Raw genomic sequence first — 16,435 nt, 5'->3', positions numbered from 1 at the left:
CCATCTTGTGTGTCAGAGTGATGGTCAATTTGCATATTACTCTTTTATTAGATAGGATGTTGAGATAATTCAATGTAGAGAGAATAATTCAAGAGGGAAAGAATTAATGGTGCTGGAAATGGATGTTCACATGTAAAAGAGTGATACTGGAGCCCTATCTTAAACCATTCACAAAAATGAACTCGAAATGAATCAATGACCTAAATATAAGAGCTGAACCTAAAAACTCTTAGAAGAAAACATGGGCAAAGGTCTTTATGACCTCAAATTAGGTAATGAATTGTTGGATATGTTAACAAAGAAAAAAATAGACAAAATGAATTCATTAAAATGAAAAAACTATAGCCCTGGACAGTGGGCTCAGTGGTTAGAGCATTGGCCTGGGCACTGAAGGATCTTGGGTTTGATTCCCAGTCAAGGACTAATAAAAGGGTGAATTTTATGGTATAAGAATTATATCTCAAAAACAAAATCAAAAATCACTAAGTAAAGCTAATAAAAGTTATTTCCTATCCCAAAGTCTAAATATCCCTGAATCATAATCAAGTCTTGATAAGGCAGCAAATTTATTAAAAAATGTAAAACCTAGAATAAAAATACCATGTATAGCAGGGGTCCTCGAACTACGGCCCGCGGGCCACATGCAAATACAAATATTGTATTTGTTCCCGTTTTGTTTTTTTACTTCAAAATAAGATATGTGCAGTGTGCATAGGAATTTGTTCATAGTTAAACTACAGTCTGGCCCTCCAACGGTCTGAGGGACAGTGAACTGGCCCCGTTTAAAAAGTTTGAGGACCCCTGTTGTATAGCTATTATTTATTGAGAAATTACTCTTAACCTGAGACTCCAGTTTTATATATATATACTAGTAGCCTGGTGCTCGAAATTCGTGCACTGGGGGGGGGGGGGGGTGGGCCTCAGTCTGGCCTTCACCCTCTCCAATCTGAGACCCCTCAGGGAATGTCCAACTACCTGTTTGTGCCCACACTTCTAACAGGTAACAGCTCCATTGTTGTTTCTTCCTTATGCTTAAAACCATTGGAATTAGTAGGTATTCAAAGTGTGTATACATTTTGGGGGACACCCTATATATCTCTAGTCAGCGGTGAAAGAAACCAACAGCAGATTTGGAACCCCCAGACAAGGAACCTCGCTCACTCCCCACGTCTCCCCACTTCACTTTCCACCTTCATGGGCAGCAGGAGAATCAACGTTTTCTCTCATTACTTTGGAAAAGCACGTCCTGTCACCCGCTGCCTGGCAGTAGTGCACTAGGCCCCAAGCAAGCGAGGCTCAGTCAGGGCAGCCTTCGCTCATGGGTGCTGGCACCCAAAGTGCATATTCCTCCTCTACAGTCGCCCCGACTATCCCACTGTTTCACTGAGAGGACGGAATTCCTCTCCGCCTCTGGGTTCTTGATCTTGAACACTGACCGAAGGCACCTCAGCGAGGGCCACCCGCACCCACCAGGTGTGTCTGTCTGCATCTGCTCCCACCTCAGCACCTGCATTAACTCCCTAGAGGTGATCTCGAAGCTGCACTGGCCTCCATGGGAACAGGGCATCACCACTCTGCCCTCTCACTGTCATCTCACAGGTGCCCACCCTCAGCACCCAGAACACCCAGACACTCTCCAAAGGATGTGAGCGCATCAGAGGGGATGTGTGCACATCCTGTGGGGGTGTTAGGCATGCCGGGTTGATGGAAGTGCGGTGGAGAGACGGGGGGGGGGGGGGGACTTGTGCACGCCTTGGTTTGCAACTGTTGCAGGCGCGGGAGGGTGACAGTGTGCTGGGGGATGTTTGCATGCCAGGGGGGGATGTGCACACCGGAGGCCTCCGGCTTTGCAGATCCGCAAACCCCCGTGGTGCTGTCCCTGCGATCCTGCACCTTCTGGGCCAGGAGGTGGATCTTGCGCAGCCACTCCTGGGCACTGATGGCCTGCAGGCGCTACTTCAGCTCAGCCTGCAGGCTCCGCTTGGCGCACTCACAGCTGTCACCACCGCCATGTGGGGAGTACAGGCCGTCCTCCGCCAGCCTGCCTCCCCTGTCTAGAGGCTCTCTGCCCTGCTCACCTGCCCGGAGTGACTGGGGCTGGGTGGAAGCCAGGTGTCCTGCCCTGCCCAACCCCGGCCGATCCGCCCCTGTGCGAGCTGCTGCCCCGCTGGGAAGGGTCATGGATCCGGGTCCCGGGACCGCGGACAGCCTCAAGCACTGCCCCCTGGCCTGCAGGGTCACGGATCCGGGTCCTGGGACCACGGACAGCCTCAAGCACTGGCCCCCGCCCGCCAGGGTCACAGATCTGTGTCTTGGTCCCACGGACAGCCTCAAGCACTGCCCCTCACCAGGCAGGGTCACAGATCCGGGTCCCGGGACAGTAGAGAGCCTCAAGCACTGCCCCCTGCCCGCCAGGTCACAGATCTGGGTCCCGGACCGCGGACAGCCTCAAGTGCTGCCCCCTGCCCGGCAGGGTCACAGATCCGGTCCCAGACCGTGGACAGCCTTGTCCGCTGCCGCCTGCCTTCAGTATGCAAATTAGCCGCCATCTTGTTGCTTCAGGGTGGGGTCCCCACTGGGGCGCATGGCCAGTCTGGGTGAGGGGCTGAGGGCCGTTTTTAGGCTGCCCGCACCCCCTTCAGGGTGGGGGTCCCCACTGGGATGCCTGGCCAGCCTGGGTGAGGTGCTGAGGGCCATTTTCAGGCTGGCGGGCGACTAAAGCTCCCAACTTCTCTTTTTTTTCTTTATTCTGGGTTTTATTTACCTTCTATGGCTGTCACTGGAGCTGAGAGCCGGCTTTAGCTCTGAGCCCCAGCTGCAGCTCTGACACCTCGGCTACTGAAAGCAGGGATCTGGGTTTGTTTGGATTCTATAATTGAAACACTGTTGTGATCCTGCTGGCTGAAGCCCAGCTGGCCGAAAGCAGGTTTCTGGGTTTTGTTTAACTTCTATAATTGCAACATTGTTTCTTAGAGTGCAAGCTCAGAGGCCGGCAGGGGCAGGCAGGGAACCTTGGCTTCCTCCATCACTGGAGCAAGCAATCCTCCTTTTCACTTCAGCTGTCTGGCTGCGGGCTGCCATCTTTGTTGGCAGTTGATTTGCATATCACCCTGAATAGCCTATGGGAAGCAGGTCGGAACTACGGTTAATTACCATGTTTGTCTATTATTATATAGGATTATCTCATTTAACTCCTTACAAAAACCCTGGATGCTGGACTAAGGCAATACAGTTATTAATCAGCAGTTTTTAACCCAAGTCTGATTCTAAAGCCTATCAATTTAACCCCTAAGAAGTGGCAACTCTGAGCATTGTAAAATTCAGGTAATCAATAAAAATATATGTATATTATTGAGCAAGAAATTTACTTAAATGGGTAAAGTTTTTGGGTCTAATCCTTATCAGACTAATTAACCTCATAGAGTCACATACTAAATCAGTGATGGCGAACCTATGACACGTGTGTCAGAGGTGACACGCGAACTCATTTTTTTGGTTGATTTTTCTTTGTTAAATGGCATTTAAATATATAAAATAAATATCAAAAATATAAGTCTTTGTTTTACTATGGTTGCAAATATCAAAAAATTTCTATATGTGACACGGCACCAGAGTTAAGTTAGGGTTTTTCAAAATGCTGAGACGCCGAGCTCAAAAGGTTCGCCATCACTGTACTAAACCAATAAATGTTAAGCATCTTGTTTAATAAATCTCTATTTTTAAAGAACATATAACCTACTGGTAAAATGCAATTAAAACAGATAAAAATAGTCCTAAATATAAAAAACTCTAATTCCCAAATTCTATGGTATAGACTTTAAGTTCTAAAATAGGTAAGAGACAAAGGTAATCTATACTTTGTATTTATATCACAAACCTAAAACAAAGCCCACACTTTCTTACCTAACCATTTCAGTGCTATTTTATTAGAATTACTACATCAATTCTACTTTTAAATAAAACGTAACACATTTATTTAAATATTTTAAACTTAAGGTCATATTGCAAAAAGCGTCACAAGCCCAACTTTGAAGAAAGCCATACTGAAATAAATCTAAAAGAATGTTACCAATACTTATGTCGAAACTACTTCTGTGTATACATCAGTTAACTTTTCAAATTATTACACACTTAAAAGTCTAAAAGAACAGAACACACAATTAAGATTTATATCTGTGCCTTGCCTTCAAAGAAAATAGTGAAAATAATTTTAGACGGAACCTCACAATGAATTAATGAAAGACACCAATTCAACAGGGAAACTCCAATGTGAACATACTAATTAATCCATGTGCAAAAGAATACCCAATAATTTCTGGCTGAAAAGTTAATATATCTCTAGTCTCTTTTCACAGATAAGGAAACTAAATTTTCTAAAAGGTGAACTAATTTGCTAGTATTACAAAACCTAAGTTCACAGGGTATGAAATCAAGCCATATACTTAAAACTCCATACAGATAGCTGAATAGGTCCTTAGGTAAAGAAATCACGTTTTGTTTTATAATGCTGCTAACAACCTACAAATAGTACAAAAAAAAAAAAAAGTCCAGTCTTAAATAATTTCTCAAAATACGGCAAAAAATAATTAGTTCTAAAATGTGTTTAAAATACTAGGTCTGAATTTAAAATATAATGCAGAGAGAAACATTTTAGGATAAAATATCATTCCCAACAATATATTTCCTTACAAAATAATGCTACTACTACTTACTATGTTGCTTTAGCACTGCCTTGTACTGTTATAGTCAGAATAGGTATCCAAGTTCCTCTATATTCAAAAGCTGGTAGTAAAGTAACACCTCCACCAATCCCCAACATTCCCGGGTTAGCTGGTGCTGAGACAGTGGCACCTGCATTATTGTTTCCTTTTGGATTAGGGATGAAAACAAAGATACCATGTTACTACTTAATTACAAATCAATAATATTAAATACCTGATCAATTTTTTAAAATTATGTTAAATAAATGGATATTATACAAATAAATGAAATTTATCAATCCTACTTTGGCTATTAGAGAGTATCCCTTTTTCATCAAAGCACCATTTCCTTTTTTCTAATAAGTAAAAATATAGACAAACTTTATAATATACCTTTCATTAATCACTTTTTATCAGAGGTGAGAATAAAAAATAAAAAGCCACTGATCAGACAGTAAAAAGTGGAAAAGAAGGGAAACAAGAAGACATTGTTTGCCAAACTTAAATCAAGTTCACCTGTTTTGTTAAAAGAGAGATTAAAAGATCTCCTAACATAATAACCAGTCTCTTTAAAGAGAGACACCAAATGAGGTAACTTCTAAAATGAAGATTAGCATCTAAACTTTTGTTATGTGATTAGAGTAACTACACATATATATCAGAAAACATATTCTGGAGAGAAATAAACACAGTTGCCTCTGTGAGCTCAACTTATTCTTTACGTGTCTTTACACTCATATATAAAATATAAAATATTATAAATGAATATAACAAAATGTTATAAAATAGATATAATACATTTAAGTAATTACATTTCTCTAGTCAAGGATATCTATAAAACATCTTCTCAGATTAGTGATAACTGTAAACTGTGACAGAACATAAAAATGAAAATATGAATGAGCCTTTACCAGCTTGGTTTGCGGTAGCAGGATTTCCAGTAGGAGGGACAAGAAACAATGATTGGATAAAAGAGCCCAGTGCATTCACAATATCACGAAAAACCTTGGTAGAATGTTGTTTCATATCATAGGACTGACAAAATGACCTGTAAAATAATTTTAAATGTTTCTGGAGAAAATGTTTGGACATATTAAAATATTTAGACTTTTTTTATACTAAGTAACATTGATAAATCAGTTTCAATACTATACTTAAAACTTCATATTTAAGTGTTTTTACGAACTTGGAATGATGGTTCAGATTGAGGTTAATGTTCTTAAAAAATCACCTTGGCCATGTTAACTCAGTAAATTCGGCTGGTGGCAATTACTAACACACTTTTTGCCACCTCCCAGTTATTTTCCACACCAACACCCCAACTTCTTCATATGCACACAATCCACTTTTTGTGTTTAGAAATCACTAATATTTGGAAATAAATACTTAAACTCTTCCTACTGGCATAAAAACAAGCCTACACATTTAACAAAATACTGCTGAGGTTTACCTTAATAGCTGAGGCTGCACACAGAGTCTGTGTATTGATTCTACTGCAACAGCTCGTAGCCACTGTGGTTTATCTGCATCCAGAAATTTCACCAGAAGTGACAGAAATATCTCACATTCAGTTACCTAAAAAGTGTAAGATTTTTAAATAATATTTCTTTAAATCTAAGAATTATAAATTGCAGTCTTGTTCTTATCTTATTCCTATGGACAAACCAATAAAATCTTTTAATTTTAAATAAATTAAAACTCTTAATCGGGAGTGGAGAAAAGTAGTTATATAAGGAAAAGCTAACAGGAAAAAAATCAGTGTCTAAGTACATCCCTGAAAACTCACAACAGTGATCTGCTAATGTGGTTAATCGTTTATCCTCATTTTTTAGAAAGTACTATGTAGGTATCAAGATTAGTATCTATGGCTTAAGTCCAATTGTTGCTCAAAGATACTTCATTAATTCCATTATACTAGCATGAAGGGTGATGAATGTTTCTGAATTCCTATAGTCCTTTCCTAAGGATAACAGTCAAGAGATAAGTGATACTTAAGATGAAAGCATCCTGGTGGAAATACTAATACATGGATTAGAATATTTAAATGCAAGCATGGGATTATTAGTGATAAGATCCTCTGTTAGAGAAATGTATGTGAAGTAGAAAATTAGGTTAGACAAGCCAATTTATCCCCGTTTATTACTTTTTAAAAGTGGAAAGTCAAAGGCAGGAGAGAGAATTAGCCATTTATAATTAAGTTTCATAAATTCCTTAAAGTTACCTTCCTTAAAAATATATCTGAGCATGGAGCCTAAGTGATTCAAAGGGCAGAGAGGCACCTAGCTCAGATGTTAGAACAGGGGTTCTCAAACTTTTTAAACAGGGGGCCAGTTCACTGTCCCTCAGACCGTTGGAGGGCCGGACTATAGTTTAAAAAAAAAAAAACTATGAACAAATTCCTATGCACACTGCACATATCTTATTTTGAAGTAAAAAAACAAAACGGGAACAAATACAATAATTGTATTTGCATGTGGCCCGCGGGCCGTAGTTTGAGGACCCCTTTGTTAGAAAGTGGAAAAAATATAGTATACTTGACATGTTGTATCTGTCCCAACAAGACTGGGGCATTCTAATTTCCTCTAGTCAGTATAGATACATTAACAGAACTAGCCTTTGAAGATCAGTTACCTTCACCCCTACTTTTCAGAACAAGATACACTGGTGAATTTCGGGGAAGAACACCGAGTCTCTAGTGTAGTGGTTCCCAAACTGTGGTCCCTGGGACTATTTCAGGGGTTCTGCGAGGTGATATTTATTTTCCTAACAATATTAAGGTATTACTTGCCATTTTCAATGTGCTGACATTTGTACTGATGACCAGATAATGAAAACAGAAAAATAAGAGGGTAGCATTCCACATCAATCACATACCTCACCCCACAACAACCATACCTCTAACTTTTGCCCTTGGAGAAACTAGAATGTCTGAATTTTCCCATATGTTAAGTCTAATGTAAAAAATTATAACACCAAGGAAATAATATCTTATATACTTCTGAAGCTTCATCTTTGCAAACACAGTCCTAGAGCTGTCTTATTGTTGTGAAAGGAAGTTTTACCAGTTGGTTATCACCCCCAATTAATGAGGAAAGTACAGAAATAGGCCTTTCTCTTCCTTGAGGCAGTAACATTCAATCTTTCCTGTAGCTGGCTGTAATGTTATTTCCCCATTCTTTTAGCGCCGCCTCCCCCCCGCCCCCACCCCACCCCCCCACCCCCCCCCCCACCCCCACCAAATCAAGGAGACCAAAGTCAAAACATGAAGAATATAGGAGCAGAATAAGAAACTTGCACTGGCAGACTTGGAGCGGGGAAATAATGAGAACTAAGAAACAGTGTAGTAATAAAATGTAGTGGGGTTAAGAGCATGAGTTTGGCGGCTTAAAAGAATTGCTTAATATCCCAGCACTGCAGCTTATAAATGATATAATCTCTGCCCCTAGTTCCTGACACAATTTCCTAAAATCCTTGTATTTAGGAGTGCTAGGAGCATCTTTTGTTCTAAAATCTGGCCTTTGGTCACCCCACCTCAACCCCCAGTTCCTGATACAGATCTCCTAAAACCCTTATGATGTCCTAAGTGATAGGAACATCTGACAGAGCTCCTAAATCCATTGGAATTTTCTGGGTGATAGTAGCATCTTTTGCTCTAATGAGGAAACTTTTAGTGGATGCCAGAAAGGAGATGGTTGCCAGAAAGACCAAACCATAATTAGAAGTGTGGTACTTTCAGACCTACCCCCAATTATCTGGAGAGGGGTGGAAAGTGATTTAATAATCGATGCCTCCATGATAAAACCTGCATAAAAATCCTAAAAGCATGAAGTTGAGGAGTTTCCAGGTTGGCGAACACATCTACATGCCAGGAGGGTGGCACACCCCAACGTCACGGGGACAGAAGCTCCTGCTCTCAGGACCCTTCCAGATTACACCCTATGTATCTCTTCATCTGCCTGGTCATCAGTCTCCTTTAAAATATCCTTTGTAATACATCAGGAATACAGGTTTTCCCTACTATCCCAATAAAGAGTTCCTATGAAATCTTTTGTAAGCCAAAATGGCTTAAAACAAAGGGTACCCCCACTTATCAACAGTTCACATTACGCCACTTTGCTTTTACAAAAGACCGACATTAGTGGGAAAAATCCTTTACAAATGTCTTTTAGTTAATGAAAACAGGTACTAATGTAAGTGAAGAAAAGTGAAGTGGCCTAATGCAAACTTTTAGAAAGCAGGGGATACCTCTAGTAAGTAAAATGTTTTCCTGGGTTTTGTGAGCCACTCTAGCAAATTATTTTTACTAAGTAGGATATTTTTACTTCATGAGAACCTCCAACTTATAGCTAAGTATGACAGAAGTTGTGGGTTACCTTGTGACCCACTACTTACGGATAAAATGTAAGCTACTGGCTGTCAGACAATTGATCAGTGTGGGGGGAAAAGTCCCCACTTGTGGTGTCAGAGGTATTTTGAGTATGAGGTAAAACACAGTTCTTCATTCCTAGACGTCTGTACGTTGGTCAGTTTGACAGTGTCCCATAAGTCCCTTAGGGTCTCTTAATTCTTTTTTCTTTTGTTCCTCTGACTTGACAATTTCAAATAGCTTGTCTTTAAGTCTGCCAGTTCTTTCTTCTGCGTGATCCAGCCTGCTGTTGATCCCTTCTAGTGAATTTTTCACGACTATTATTATATTCTTCAGCTTCTGAATTTCTGTTGGGTTCTTTTATAGTTTCTTTGACTTTGTTCATACATTATTTTCCTGATTTCATTTAATTGTCTGTATTCTCTTTTAGCTCACTGAGCATCTATAGGATCGTTATTTTAAATTCTTTGACAAATAACTAATCATCTCCCTTTCTTTAGGGTCAGTTTCTGGAGATTTATTTTGTTCCTTTGATCAGGGCAATGTCTTCCCATTTATTTGTACGCCTTATTATTTTCTGTTTAAATTTGGGCTTTTGAAAATATAGCTAACACTGTTACTCTTTATAAATTAGTTTTGTACAGAAAAGATCTTCAGCCCTAACCAGTTTGGCTGTGGACAGAGCGTCGGCCTGCGGACTGAAAGGTCCCAGGTTCGATTGTGGTCAAGGGCATGTACCTGGGTTGCGGGCACATCCCCAGTAGGGGGTGTGCAGGAGGCAGCTGACCGACGTTTCTCTCTCATCAATGTTTCTAGCTCTCTATCCCTCTCCCTTCCTCTCTGTAAAAAGTCAATAAAATGTATTTTAAAAAAGAAAAGATATTCACCAATCAATCTAGCTAGAAATTTTGGGGTCCCCCAAACCTTTTTTGTTGATGTGTCTCTTCTGGGTTTGTATGTGTAAACAGTAATTTCAGAGCTGAAGAGGTTTGCCTGTTTTGATTCAGGAGTCCCCCTGGTGTATGCCTGGAGTACTGCAGTCTCTGGTGCTGCAGCAAGCCACAGCCCTTGCCTTTGTTTTCAGCAGGGCCACAGGCATCCATGGGTGCTATCAGTGCTTCAAGAATTAGGTGAGACAAAAAAACAGTCCCTTGGGCAGAATGCTGGTTACACATTTTATCCTACTTTCCCACCTGAAGGAGAAGCCATAAGTTGGAAATTTTCTCTTGATCAGGCCTTTGCTGTGCTGTGTCAGGAATGGGATGAGGTATAGCAGGTAAGTCAATGAGCTTTCCTACCCACTATAATGAAACTCTTCTTGGCCTTGCACTTGCCTGGAGTGCTGTAATCTCTCAAATGGTTTCTGAAGTTCTCAGAAATGCAATCTGGTCTATATATTGTTGTTCAGTCAGTGTTCTCCAGGGGGATGTCATTCTGGCTTACATTTTTTCAAAGTTTCTTTGTGGATTGAAATAGACTATAAATATTAATACAGAAAATAGCTGACATGTAAAAACTTTCCATCTTTGGAGAAACTAAGCTACATTTCACTTATTTTCAGCAAATTCCAACTGAACTTACAAAATTTCTGAATTAATGTAAAGCCTCACAGAATTTCCCCTCAATTAAATTTTTACTTTTCAACTGCAGTTTATATTCATTATCATTTTATATTAGTTTCAGGTATATAGCATAGTGGTTAGATAATCATATACTTTATAAAGAGGTCCCCTGGCATTTTAAGTACCCACTTGTCACCGTACAGCAGCGGTTCTCAACCTGTGGGTCGCGACCCTTTGGGGGTCGAACGACCCTTTCACAGGGGTCGCCTAAATACATCCTGCATATCAGATATTTACATTACAATTCATAACAGTAGCAAAATTACAGTTATGAAGTAGTAATGAAAATAATTTTATGGTTGGGGGTCACCACAACATGGGGAACTGTATTAAAGGGTCGCAGCATTAGGAAGGTTGAGAACCACTGCCATACAGTTATTACAATGTTACTGACTATACTCCCTATGCTGTACTTTTACATCCCTGTCACTATTTCGTGACTACCAATTTGTAGGGTTTTTTTTTTAATTTTAAAAAAGTTATTGATTTTAGAGAGAAAGAGAAATTGAAAGAGGAAGAGTGAGAGAAGGAGAAACATCAATTTGTTGTTCCACTTATATACGCATTCATTGGTTGATTCTTGCATGTGCCCTGACTGGGAATCAAACCCGTAATACTGCTGTATTGTGACAACAGTCTAACCAACTGAGCTACTTGGCTAGGGCCAATCTGTAGTTCTTAGTCTCTGCACCTTTTTCATCTAGCCCTTCCAATACCTCCTTCCCTCTGGCAACCATCAGTCTGTTCCCTATATCTATGAGTCTGTTTCTATTTTGTTTGTTCATTTATTTTACTCTCTTTAGATTGCATGTATAAGTAAAATCATATGTCTTATTCACTTAGGTCCATCCATGCTGTCACAAATGGTAAGCTTTGATTCTTTTTTATGGCCGAATAATATTCCATTGTATATATGTACCACCGCTTTTTTATCCACTTGTCTATTCATGGGCATTTGGGTTGCTTCCGGATTTTAGCTAGTGTAAATAACACTGCAATGAACAATGTGCATATATTCTTTCTAATTAGTGTTTTGGGTTTCTTGTCCCCCTCCATTTTAATTGAATATAATTAGACAACAAAGTTTTGGCTTTACAATTTAATATTATTATAGGAGATTACATCAAATACCTTACATGTTGCAGGAAATACTGACTGTAATTTTTAAAAAGTTAATCCTTACAGAGAAAAAGGGACTATGGAATAATTAAGTTCATAAACTTAGGTACCCAAAGTATAATAATTTATATATTAGTTTTTGTAACCAACCCAACAATTATGAATATACCAAAGGAGTCTTAAACTCTTGGACCCAAACTCTGATAAATTATAGCATCCCTAAATAGCAACACATTCTTAAATGATATGATTTTCAATAGATAGTTCTAAACAATGCATTACATATATCAGTGTGCATTATAGATGTATCCTCTGTCACCAGAAATATTAAATAACTACAAATGCTTATAAAGATTATTTCTGAATTTATTTTGCATAAATGGATTTGGAATATGAAAAGAAAACCTATAATGAGTATATCATAAATACAGGAAAAAAAACTTTATTTAAAAAGCTTTCCTTAGAATTTAATATAAAAACTATCTATACTATCCATTAGCTTGTAATGTGGTTGCTAACATTTGGTACATTGACTGCTCACTGTAGGTGATAAACCAATCATTTTTGTTAATTAAGACTAAGATTATAAATGCTAAAAAATTATACAATGCTGAATTTGACTTAATCTAAAATTTACAAGAAATATAATACACCATTTTCTCTGACAAATATTTGAATGTTTAAGAGTAAGCCACCACATTGATAAAATTATGATCAGAACTATCACCCATAAATTTATGCAAAATAGATACAATATTAAACTGGAAGTTGAAATTGATTTCTAATCATAAGAGTTCACTAAATTTTTAACTTCTTAATTTGTATGTGTGTGTATATATATATATATATATATATATATATATATATATATATATAATAGTAAAAATGAAAACAATAAATTGAAGATACTATAATTTTAATTTTCATCAAGCTATAGATAATTAGCTAAGAAACTAAATTCCAAAGTCACAAATCCTATATTGCCTTCAGATAATACACCATGACTCTCCTTAACATTCATTAAAAATACTATTTAAACATGGAAAGATTCAAGAAAGAATGGAATGAGCCTTATAGTATCTAGGAGAATATTTATAGGTACTCATAAGAAAAAGTCTGCTTAGCTGAAGTGAAAAAGCTAAATACACTGTAACAGATCATCTTCTAAAAAGAGCACCGCCGCCCCGCCAGGATGGCTCAGTGGTTGAGCATCGACCTATGAACCAGGAGTCGCAGTTCGATTCCAGTTCAGGGCACATGCCTGGGTTGTGGGCTTAATCCCCAGTGTAGGGCATGCAGGAGGCCCTGAACAATGATTCTCTCTCATCAATGATATTTCTATCTCTCCCTCTTTCTTCCTCTCTAAAATCAATAAACATATATTTTAAAAAATAAATAAAAAGAGCACTGCCTATAAAACACACAAAAATATATATGAAAATTAGTACTTACCAAAAGACTATAAAATTGCTTAATCAGAACAGATACAACTCTCAGCAAACGCATGCAGATAGGAAAATATGGTTTTTCAACTGGTGCTGGCGAAGAAGATGAAGTATTGGAACCTTGTCTGAACTTTATATTTGGAGAAAAGAGCTTTATCACAAGAGGACATACTCTTTCTTTTAGGAGGAAACTAAATTCCTGGTGCTAGTTGCAAAAAAAAAAAAAAAAATGGAAAAGAAAAGAAAAGCAATTAACTTAGTTTGTACTAAACAGTCTCAGTAGTAAATAAAGTTCTTAATAATCTCTATGAATAAATTAGCTTTATTATAAGTTTATGTAGTTTATTATTTTGTTTACAAACAATTCTGAAATTAGCACTGCTGACAATGTGAAATTAAAATGATAATATGTAAGTTTTTTTAAAAGACTCTAAATATAAAGAAGAAAGAAAATAGATTGCACAAATTCAAATGGATAAAGTATTTAAAATAGGCAGCTGAGGAGAGAAACCTTGATTAATAAAGAAAGTATAGTAAGTTACACAATTTATTGATTCTTCTGTGTAAAGATAATTCCATTCATGTGCTGATGTATTAATGAACACAATATTCTGTTATACGTAGATTGCTTAAACAAAACACAAGCTGATGAAAAAATACAATGACAAATAAGCACTTTTTTAAATCTAGAAAATCTTGCAAAGAATTCTTAAATTTACTTACAGGCATAGTATATTATGCAGAAAACATTCCCATATCTGTTAATTCCTTGTGAAACTAGTCCCATTTTACTGAAAATGTAAGGCCCAGTCAACATTTAATATCTAACCTCAAATATACATTATTTTGTTGTTTTAATTATTCAAATATCATTTAGGCTAAGAATAATGACACAAACATAAATTTCATCCTCTAACCCTTTAATCTTACCAAAAAAGAAAGAAAGAAAGAAAGAAAGAAAGAAAGAAAGAAAGAAAGAAAGAAAGAAAGAAAGAAAGAAAGAAAGAAGGAAATAAAGAAGGAAAGAAAGAAAGAAGAAAGAAAGGAAGAATAAGGCACAGTGTAATTCATTTGTTCAGAATCACAAGTTTTTTAAATGTATTTTTAAAACTCAGGTTCATTCAAGAAAAACAATTAGAGGGAAATATCAGATTCATTAGAGAGAAAAATATAGATAAAAAGATAAAAATAAATGCTCAACTGGTATGGCACAGTGGTTGAGTATCAACTCATACACCAAGAGATCACTGGTTCGATTCCTGGTCAGGGCATATGTCCTCGTTGCTGGCTTGATCCCCAGTAGGGGGAGTGCAAGAGGCAACCAAATAATGTCAATGTTTCTCTCTCACCGATGTTTCTATCTCTCCCTCCCTCTTCCTCTAAAATCAATAAAAAACGTATTTTTAAAAGCCTCTTATAATCTCAACTCCTAGAGATAAGTCACTGTTAGTTCCAAATTAATTCCTTCCAAATTTTTATATTCATTTCAATGTACTTTTAAAAACTTTATTGAGAGTATTACAGATGTTCCCCTATTTTTCCCCCACTGCCCCTCTCCCCTAGGTTCCCACCCTGTCCCAGGCCTTCACCACCCTATTGTCTGTGTCTAGGGGCAATGCACATATGCATATAATTCTTTGGTTAATGTCTTCCTGCCCCACCCCCCTCTTCCCTCCAAGATTTCTCAGTCTTCCATGTTTCCATGCCTCTGGTTCTATTTTATTCATCAGTTTATTTTGTTCATTAGATTCCACATATAAGTGAGATCATGTGATATTTGTATTTTGCTGATTGGCTTATTTCACTTAGCATAATAATCTCCAGGTCACTCCATATTATCTCAAAGGGTCATAGATCTTTCTTAAAAAAAAAAATCTTTATTGTTAAAAGTATTACATATGCTCCCTTTTTCCCCCAATTAACCCCATCTAGCCCACTCCAGCCCCTTGCCCCAGGCTTTATCACCCTATTGTCTGTGTCCATTGGTTATGCATAAATGCAAACAAGTTCTTTGGTTGATCTCTTCCCACACACACCCTCCCCTGCCTTCCCTCTGAGATTCCACAGTCTGTTCTATGCTTCTGTCTCTGGATCTATTTTGTTCATCTATTTACTTTGTTCATTAGATTCAACATATGAGTGAGATCATGTGACACTTGTCTTTCTCTGACTTATTTTGCTTAGCATAATAGTCTCCAGGTCCCTCCATGCTGTCTTAAAGGTTACGAGATCCTTCCTTTTTATTGCTGCACAGTATTTCATGGTGTATATGTACCATAACTTTGTTATCCACTCATTTACTCATGGACACTTGGGATGTTTCCAGATGTTAGCTATTGTAAATAACACTGCTATGAATATAAGGGTACATATATTCTTTCTGGTGGGTGCTTTGGGATTCTTAGGATATATTCCTAGAAGTGGGATCACTGGGTCAAATGGCAGTTCCATTTTCTTCCCTCCCAAAATGGGATCTTAACAGTTTAGTGATTTGAAAGTCTACTCTCATGTCTACAGTTAGTTTCTTTGACTGACAAAATTAAAGACATAATTAAGGTTATTGTCATACTTTACTAAATAATTTTCTATATTGGTTAATTTATGACTATAACAGACAAGACTTAAAAGTTATATCTATTTATTTCCCCCCTCACTACTCAACTGATTACAACTGCATTTCTTCCGAAATCACCATGAAATACCCTAACTCTATAGAAAGTAATCTTATTATATTCATCATGATCTCTGTGGACAAAGCGAACACTGCCTTTTCAGTCTTCATCTTACCATATCTTTCTGAAGCACTTGACTTAACTGATTACTTGGTTCATCTTGAAGCTTTCTTTGCTTTTGTCCTTTATATGTCTCACTCTATCACATTTGCTTTTGTCTTCTATATGTCTCACTGTATCACATGCACTCCTGCCTTTCTGGCCTCTTTTATATTCTTACCCTTTTATGCTTAACCATTTAATGTTGAGATTCCTCAGAGCTCCATAGTACCAGGACCTGGCTTCCTCGTCTGTGCTATCACCAGAGGTGATCTTTTTCACTCCCAATTACAAGCCAGTGATGTTTACATTTATAACCTCAGCCCAAAACCTTACTTCCAAGCTCAAAATGCATAAATTCAACTAATATTTTGCAGTATCTCATTTTGAGGTACTTGAGTGTGTTTAAAAC

General features: G+C 37.9%; 1 protein-coding gene across 21 annotated transcripts in view; it reads right to left on the bottom strand.

The window, feature by feature from the left end:
• The window catches only part of MON2 (MON2 homolog, regulator of endosome-to-Golgi trafficking), a 127,967-nt gene that overhangs the window by 71,693 nt on the left and 39,839 nt on the right, over nucleotides 1–16,435 (bottom strand). For all 21 annotated transcript variants that reach the window (XM_059683458.1, XM_059683459.1, XM_059683461.1 and 18 more), the window contains 4 exons: nucleotides 13,260–13,457; nucleotides 6,151–6,275; nucleotides 5,612–5,748; nucleotides 4,713–4,866 (listed from right to left, as the gene is read on the bottom strand). In XM_059683458.1, the coding sequence (XP_059539441.1) occupies nucleotides 4,713–4,866; nucleotides 5,612–5,748; nucleotides 6,151–6,275; nucleotides 13,260–13,457 (614 nt within the window). The remainder of the gene's footprint in view (nucleotides 1–4,712; nucleotides 4,867–5,611; nucleotides 5,749–6,150; nucleotides 6,276–13,259; nucleotides 13,458–16,435) is intronic.

The sequence above is a fragment of the Myotis daubentonii genome, chromosome 2 (assembly GCF_963259705.1).
Source record: "Myotis daubentonii chromosome 2, mMyoDau2.1, whole genome shotgun sequence".
NCBI classification, from domain to species: Eukaryota; Metazoa; Chordata; class Mammalia; order Chiroptera; family Vespertilionidae; genus Myotis; species Myotis daubentonii.
This window is presented reverse-complemented; position numbering and strand designations above follow the sequence as displayed.